An 8,321-nucleotide genomic window follows, 5' to 3' on the forward strand; every position below is an offset into this window, starting at 1 on the left:
GGCCTGCACGGCTTCATCTTCTACTTCCTGGCGTCCGTCCTCCTCTCCGTGCTCTTGGTGTTAAAAGCCGGACGGCGATGGAATAAGTACTTTAAGTCCCGAAGGCCGCTTTTCACGGGGGGGCTTATAGGAGGGCTCTTCACATATGTCCTGTTCTGGACTTTCCTGTACGGCATGGTTCATGTCTACTAAAGCAACTGGGAGCCGCGTTAGCTGCAGTGATTTTCAATGAAGCAGGAGGACTGTTGCCAAAAGTCATCTACACAACTAAGCCAGCTTACCTTTGAAACTTGTTCATCGCTTGTATTGTTAATACTGTCAGTAAATTATGTCCAAGTACAAATGAATCGGTAGCACTGTTCTAATTAAACTGAATGTGAAACACCGCTTGGATGCCTCCCATGAATATTTGTTTGGTGGTTAAGGAATAACTTCTGTTCCTAACTGCAGGCACAACCGTGGGGTTTGGTTGATGTAGTCCCTTGTATCCTTTGCATTTCGGATAAGACACACCAGTTACAATCCCTTCTAGATTTGCTGCCTGTCCCTACACACAGATACTGAGGAAAGCAGCGTGTAACACAGCACGTAAAAAATAATCCAGTGACAAGGAAATACTGCACAGTAGCATGTAATTAAGTGTATGTGAAGTTTGGTACAGAAAAGTAATTGAGTTGCTAGCGCAAAGGTTACCTCTACAGCTGCTGTCTGTACACGCTGTCAGTAAATGACATTGTCACGGATACTCTTCACTGGCATATATGAAAGTTGGTAAGTAATGCTCTCACAAGTCAAACACTTTGCTCCTTTTTGTTACTGTTGTATCCAGTGAAACACAGACAACCAAGTGTGTGCAGCGTCTTATTACCTGCCCGCTCAGTCTGTACTGAACACTCCTGTAAACCTGCTGGTGTTTGCTGTAATTAACAGTGCAGCGTTGTGGTTCCGTACGTCTCTGGCAGGAACAGAAAGGAAAAGTCGATCACCCACCATCCCTGTAGTATCTTTGCTATAGCCCTGCTTGTGCAAACTTCGTGTGCAATTGATGTACTTAGCGTGTGTAGCGCAAAGAAAAGGTGTCGTGTGCGACCTAAAACCCACACTGTACAGAAGAGTCTTGGAGAGCACTGCCCTAAAGTGACAAATTTTATTGCTGTACATTAAACACAAGGAGGGGAGGAGGAAAAAAAAAAATCAAAGAAACAAGCTCCTGAGAAGGAATCTGGTTATGTTTTATCAACAGCAATGGTTGTGGGACTTGTGTTAAACAGAAGGTATAAAGAGGGGAAACATTGCAGGGACTTTTGAGGGCCTGAAGCCCCCGAAGACTTACATTCAGGAAATCGCTTTGGTCATCTAACAAGAGGATGTTGCTTTGTCAAGTTAAACCATTGGTTTCAGTAGGGTGCGGTCAGCTTTACGGGTTACAATGAACTGCTTGGTTTCCATGAGTTGTGCCTTGGCCTGCTGTCACATGTGGGGTTCACCCTGTATTTCACCATTTAGAAATCATTCAAACAGGATTAGGCTCTGCCAGTCAAAAGCCTGTGCTGTTTTGTTGCTGTGGCATTTCGAATAGGTCTGACGAGTGCAGTTACATGCACAGTGACACACGTTTGCCTAGAGGAGAGGCTTCTGGCACAAGGAGAGGCGGCTTTGGATGTGCTTACAGCATCAGAGGTACAGAGCTCATCCTAAATTATTTTAAGTCCACGGTTTAATTCTGTTTTCTAGCTAAATGCTTGACTCAACAATTACTTGCAGCTGAACAGAAGCAGAGACTGAGTGGGGGTTGCTATCAGCGACTGGATTCAGAGTTTGCTGCTGCTCACAAAGGTTTTAATTTAGGATCGATGTGTACCTCGGAGTCGCCACCTTCAAGAAGCTAAAGCAAAGGGGAGCGCAGCTTGCTGTTTCCATTTGTGCAGAACACTCGATCGTGGCAGCTCTCTGTAATGCCACTCTCTCTCCAGCTCTCATAGCGGTACGCAAGGATGCTGCAGCAGGAGTCCTTTAAATCGTGATATTCAAAGAGCACACAGAAACACTTGATCTTCATCTTGATGACTCCTGATCAGTGGTGACGTGGCCGCATTTACAGAACACTGATCAGTTTGTACCAAGCCACAGTGTGGAAGCTTTAAATGAGGCAGGAATTCACCTACTGTCTTCAGGAGCTTCAGGTGAGTCGGTTCCTGCCAGCTCAAGCAAATGCAAAGTTTAAACAATGATGTTCTGCAAGCACTTTTCTCTTCCAAGATTGGTCACATCCCCACATGAGCGTAAATTCACCAAATGGGCTGCCATGAGACATTTCTCTACTGAGAAACCAAGCAGCAGTAGTAGTTGTTGGAAGTTACCAGGGTGTTGAAACAGCAGACATCTGTTTTCTAAATTTTCCTCCTGTTGGTATATTTGGAAGGACCTGGTAGAGTTTCACCTGGCAGAGCTCTCTTTTTCACTCTCTGCAGCACAGTTCAGGGTACTATGAGAAATGGCAGAAGCGTTAAGTCCCCCATCCAGATCTCTCCCCACCATGAGCAAGGGGTAAGTGATGCAGAAAGGACAATGCTGAGCAAATAAATGAAACCAGCCACTGAACAAAGGAGGGCGAACCTAGGGCCATCTCTGTGCAAATACTGCCAGCACCACATTTTGTGTTAGCACCCTTTTCCCCCTGCTGTCAACCACAAAAACAGCCGTCCCTGCCTTGCTTCAAAATACTCCTCTGCCTGCCGTTACCTGGTCTGTGCTCCGAAATGCCAGCTCTGTGGGCCAACTACGAACAGAGGCGGTGGGCAGCGGGTGAGGTAGCTGGGACCCAGCCATGGCTGAATGGATTCTCCATTCGGAGCCACGGCAGGACTTCCTGCTGTTCCTGAGAGGAGCAGAGCACCCAGTGGCAGCTGCTGTGAAGGCTTTTCCTGGAGGAGCACCGTTCCAACCCTAATGGTTACACACACCCCGCAATAAGCGTAATCACCCCCGCTGCGACACCAGCCCAGTCAGCACAGGCGTTGCAGGGTAACGAGCCCCTTTCGCCCGGGCTCAGGGCTGTTGAAATGCTGCGTTTCGTTGCACATCCTGACAAGAGCAGTCCTGCTGCCTTACGTCCAATCTCGCATGTAACAAGTTGGAAGCGGTGGCCACTAAGCCAGCGGAGCGGGGGAGAGGTTGAACCTCAGCCTCAGCGCTCCTCACCGTGCCAGCGGTGTTTCATGTCACGGCTCTTTCACACATGGAAGCAAAGCACAGCCACGGGATAACGCTGGCTATTGACGTAGGTACAGATACAGCTATCAATAGATATAAAAACATTTGTTTGGTGCCTTCTTTTTCCTTTTATAAAATCCCTTTATAAATCCATAGTGATGACATGCTGCTGCAAGCTCAGGATACCAGAGAACACCTCAGGGAAAGAAGGGTGGTCTTTAAAGGACATTTTTTCCTCTGGTAGAGTAGTAGAGTAGACCTGATCTGGGGTACGTCCACTTCCCAGTCCTGGTGTGTTTCACACCTGCGTGGTTTTCCTGGAACATAAGCCCAACTGGCAGACCCATCGCTGTGCCTAGAGCCCACCGAGCTGGTCAGGGCTCTGATTCCCATTCAGCGTAGGGCTAGATAACGATTTCCTGGAACTGGATCTGAGGAAACAAGCAAAGGTGACAGACGAGGCAAGCAGGCTATTTCCATTTCAGGAAGCCATGCAGGCGAGAGGTCCCCAGCCAGGCTGCTCACACCTTACAGCAAAGGCCCTCACCCTCCGTACAAAGAAAGCCCCAGTTCTCAGCCTGATGAGGCTCTGGAGCTGCCCCAATTCCATCCACAGTCATCAGAGACTGTCAGTGCAAGGCCATTTATAGTCCAAGCATGACACAGCAGCTTCCTTTGCTCCCCAGCTAACTGCAGCAATGAATTATGGAGGGAGGGAGGAAGGGAGGAATGTAGCTAAAATAATTGGGAGGAATTTAATTTCCTGGAATTGGCCTTTGTTTGTCATTAATGTTTACTGTGCTCCTGTATCTCCTTCTATTTCTATTAGTCACAACAATAAAGCCATTACATTTAAACACAAAAGCCAAGCCCACTTACTTTACTTCCTCATACTTTTTGCCTCGATAAAAGTTACTCTTTTTAATCAGATACAGCAGCACCAGGTCACAAAAGAAAGCTCCCTGCAAATAGAAAGAACTTGTGTTTTATCTTTAGAGCAGAAGAGGAAGTGTTCTGATCTAAGTAGCAATGAGCATTAATTAAAGAAGAATAACTCATAGGAGCTGTATTTTCCTTCATACTCCATGTAATCTTAGGGGTATTTAGACTACAAGGTACATGAACAAGTGCCTTTAAGGCAGGACGCAGACATACACCTGACTGAGCAGCCAGAGTAGCAAAACTCTGCTGGGGAAGATGTAAAGAAACCAGCCCATTTTACCCATTTTAGAACAGCTACGTGAGGGCTCTGGGTCCCAGTATGTTACTTTAAGAAAATCCGTTCACTTACCGCTCCCATGAGAGCAAGCCCCGAACCGATATTGATAATGGTGGGAATGATGTTAAATTTCCCTGCCTAAAAGAAAAAAGGCCATGAAGCACTCGGTGAAAGCACAACCCAAGAAACAGACCGAAGGGTGCGGTATTACACTGAGGAAGCTGCTGCTGCCTGTGGGTGTGTTTTGTTAGCAAGAAGCAGGCACAGCCATAGAAGATCCGCAGTGAACAATCTCGGAGGCCAAAGATCTGTGCATGCCTCAGATCCAACTGTTCATGGCTGCACTTCTGAGCTTGCGTCATCCCTGGGTTAGGCTTCTTTTTTCTGCAGTACATATGCATGGAAAAAAAAAAAATCTCTAGGGCTTATTTACTTCTGTTGGGCTTTACGTGGGCCTGTTTTTAGGTAGAAGAGCTGCAGGCTCATCCAGGTCATCTCTTGTCTTATGTAGGGTTAGCTCCATGTGGATGAATGGCAAGAGCCCCTTCCTATGACAAGCCGGAGAGGCTGATCTCATCCCAGAGCTGCCTTCCCACTGAGAAATGCCTCCCCCCTGTTCTTCCTCTCCAGGCTCAGAAATACTCTAGCCTGGGAACTCACCTTGCCATTCACCATCACATCAAAGCGGATGCCATACGCTTTGATGAGCGTCCGGTAGTCGACCCCTGCAGCATCCCGGTAATATTTGGCAAACCTGGAATGCAACAATACCGATTTTAACTCCATAATCTGCCCACACACAGAAGAACCCATCTGAATTCAATTCGCTCTTCAAACAGATCTATCTCCCCACCAAAATCTGCTTTAGCTTGCCACAAGCACGACTCCCTCCCTCCACTGAAGCAGCGTGCTTGGCTGGGGCAGTGCCTGGCAGAGTCCGATCTGGTACTGCCAACCTCCAACGCCTGCAAGTCAAACCAGCTCAGCCCTACTGCAGTTCTACGTTGTATTCTCCTCTTTACTTACCTGAAGTTGTACCCAGCAGAGATGGACTTTTCTGCAAACTTGTTATCCAGCCGGCTAAAAGAATAGTGAGGATTACATTCAGAAGGGGCTTTATCAAGATCACAGTTCCATTCAATCTGAATTCCTATCACACCACCCTTAACGAGAGAGAGAGACAGTGTGAGTTTTTTTTAAAACTTAGTTCAATTAATTTGTTTGCAAATTTGTCAGATCTTTGGGCAAGTTTTCCCCAGAACAAGACCAGCTGCATTTCTCGTCACAGACACACTTCTGGATGGGCTAGGTTCACGCTGATGATTCTGGCCACGTTACTCTACACCCCCCCCAGCTTGCCCTGTGCTGCTGTCCTAGGAGGCAATTTCTCATCCCAGGACACTGATTTCATTAATTTAAGTGGCTGTTACAAATTTCAGTGGAGAAGATGCTCTTTTATGCAGGGATGAAGTTCACAAGTGCAGAAGCCAGTACAAAGCCTGCAGTCTTCTCACCCTGTGCTTCCCGGGATGCCTCAGACCGGCTCCATCTTCCCCCCTGTGCTTCGCACACTGGGTCACAGCCAGTTTGGCGCTGCAGCCCTGGGTCTCTATGCAGAAACACATCCGTTTCTGCAGGGGAACCCTACCGGGGCATTCTCTGAGCAGAGAAGCCCCACTGGCTTTCCAAAGTTCTGTGTTTAAACTGATGGTGTAGTAATGTTGAAACTAAACAAAGAAACCCTGCTGGCAGAGCAGCGGTTTGGGCAGCCCTGAATACCTGATAACTGACAGGGCCATCTCTTCTAGAGGACCTATATCACCCTGCCTCTCATTTCCTGGGGACACGGTAAATGGGACCAGCGTGATTTTAAGAACCAGCATCTCTCCATTGCACCCTAGACAGGAGGCAGATCCCCGGGCAGTCGCCAGTGGCTCTCCTCACAGCCACTCGGCAAGGAAGCCACACGAGCCCGAGGGGCGCTCCTACCTCCGAGGCCATTTCCTGGAAGTCACTCCCAGCCCACTGGACGATGTTCCCCAGGAGGAAGATGGGGCAGTAGGGATGCTCCGTGCTGTAGCGGCAGCTCTTCAGGTAGGACTCGTTGTTGGTTGCCAGCACATTCACCCTGCATGTAGGGAAGAGGGAAATCCACCTTGCCTCCTTCTTTGCTTGCCTGCCCAGCCCAAGCCACCAAGACTGCAGAGACAAGAGATGTCTCCAACGCCCCTCACACACATCAGAAATGGCACCTCGTCACCCTGTGAGCCCCTCCACTGCTGGCCCAGGGAACGCAGTCTGCCCCCCAAAAAAATGACCTCCAGGCCAGACAGGGACCAGGCCATCTGAATCTGGGCTCAATAAAGGACTCACATGGAGCAGGCTGCCAGAGCGCTCCAGGGCCACCTGGTTTTCTCAAGGAAAAAAAATAAAGATGCTAGAAATGTGTAGCTGAGCCTGGAAGAATAGCATGAACATGCTCCTTTCTACACGTCTTTGTTTTGTTCATACCGTGGCAGCAAACGCAAACAAATATTTTTAAATTTGCATTTTCCCAGCCTTGTCCAGTCACCTTTATTTTTATGGAAGAGGAATACCTGGGAGCAGAAGCAGCTCAGGACCCTGGCTATGTCCACTGGCTGGGGGGACAAGGGTTTTTCTCCTTTGCTCAGGACCCTGGCTATGTCCACTGGCTGGTGGACAAGGCTTCTTCTGCCTTGGAAGCTCTGGTGCATCCCATGCTGTAGGAGCCATTGCAGACCTCATTTGGTGAAGGACAGCTTTATCCCAGTTGCTCTCTGAGAAGCTCTGAGCCCCCATTATCTCCTTGTTCCCGCACAGCCTGAAGCCAAAGGCTCTCCCTGCACCTCAGAAGAGGGAATATCCACCTCCCCACCTCAACCCACAGGCAGAAGGACAGTGGAGCAAAGTGAGGTTGTTGGTTCTGTGATAGAGAGGACAGACGGATCCTATGAGCACCTGCACTTACTTGGAGAAGTTGAACTTGGGGAAGCGGATTGAGTTCTTGATGTAAACAGTGAAGTTCTCTGCACTGGCAAGAAGTGGTTTCCTGGAAGAGAAGGGTTTGTTAGCTGGTTTGCATTCGTATCCTGCCCATGTGTTTAAACTGGAATGGCCACTTCAGAAATGGCGAGGTTTCATGCCGTGGTTCATGCCACTTCCCCCACTGCCAGCAAGGAGTCAGTGAGGAGCGTGCAGGTTGAGGAGAAGTCCTGAGAGCTGGAAACAGGCCTGGGACAGCCAGAGAGCCAAGCAGGCGGAGCAGAGGGCCAGTCCTGCCAGGGGGCCATGCAGAGCTCCCTCCTGCACTGGAACAGCCAACATTCAAGCAAGCATTCAAGCAGAGGGAACCTAGAAACTGCCCTGAGTAACACACAAGCCAAGCAACTCAACCTCAGAAACAGCACAGGATGGCCACGTACTTGGGCTTTGATCTTTTCTCCACTGGGCACCAGGCCAGTATCTCGCAAGTCCCTCTGGTGCCGTTCCTCTCTTGCAAACAACGGCCAGTCTTAACCCCTGCAAGCAGAGGTGTCACAGAAAAGGTCACACAGATCAGCCACCTCCTCTCCTTGCCTACAGGGCACATGAAAATCAGATCCTTTTCCCCGCCACCCTAAGCTCTCCCCCCTGCTGTGAAAGGACCCCCCCTCAGCTGGAACAACCACTCTTGTTGCTTCTCTGAGCAGCCCAGGGTGCTTTGGCCCAGACGCCACAGAGCTGTAAGCAACGCAGCAATCTTAATAAAAGAAAGTCCTTGCTGCTGTCTGTCATCAGAAATGTCTGGGGTTGTAACCAGGCTGATGCCCCTGAAGGAACCTGCCTCTACCAGAAACAGTACAGGAGGAGACCCTTCCCTTACCCTTGC

At 49.1% G+C, this 8,321-nt stretch overlaps 2 protein-coding genes across 2 annotated transcripts in view; one reads left to right on the forward strand and one right to left on the reverse strand.

The window, feature by feature from the left end:
• EMC6 (ER membrane protein complex subunit 6) lies at nucleotides 1-386 on the forward strand (the record flags this gene model as incomplete). The annotated part of the gene is made up of 1 exon (XM_009633905.2): nucleotides 1-386. A coding segment is annotated over one exon (192 nt), but the record flags the coding sequence as incomplete, so codon positions are not given.
• A 758-nt stretch (nucleotides 387-1,144) lies between these two features.
• Nucleotides 1,145-8,321, reverse strand: part of P2RX5 (purinergic receptor P2X 5) — a 16,211-nt gene continuing 9,034 nt past the window's right edge. The window contains exons 6-10 of the mRNA XM_009633955.2: nucleotides 7,422-7,502; nucleotides 6,422-6,560; nucleotides 5,459-5,595; nucleotides 5,093-5,186; nucleotides 1,145-4,175 (exon numbers count right to left, since the gene is read on the reverse strand). Of these exons, the coding sequence (XP_009632250.1) occupies nucleotides 4,089-4,175; nucleotides 5,093-5,186; nucleotides 5,459-5,595; nucleotides 6,422-6,560; nucleotides 7,422-7,502 (538 nt within the window). The 3' untranslated portion in view covers nucleotides 1,145-4,088. The remainder of the gene's footprint in view (nucleotides 4,176-5,092; nucleotides 5,187-5,458; nucleotides 5,596-6,421; nucleotides 6,561-7,421; nucleotides 7,503-8,321) is intronic.

Source organism: Egretta garzetta, unplaced genomic scaffold (genome assembly GCF_000687185.1).
Source record: "Egretta garzetta isolate BGI_Z169 unplaced genomic scaffold, ASM68718v1 scaffold112, whole genome shotgun sequence".
In the NCBI taxonomy this organism is placed as follows: Eukaryota; Metazoa; Chordata; class Aves; order Pelecaniformes; family Ardeidae; genus Egretta; species Egretta garzetta.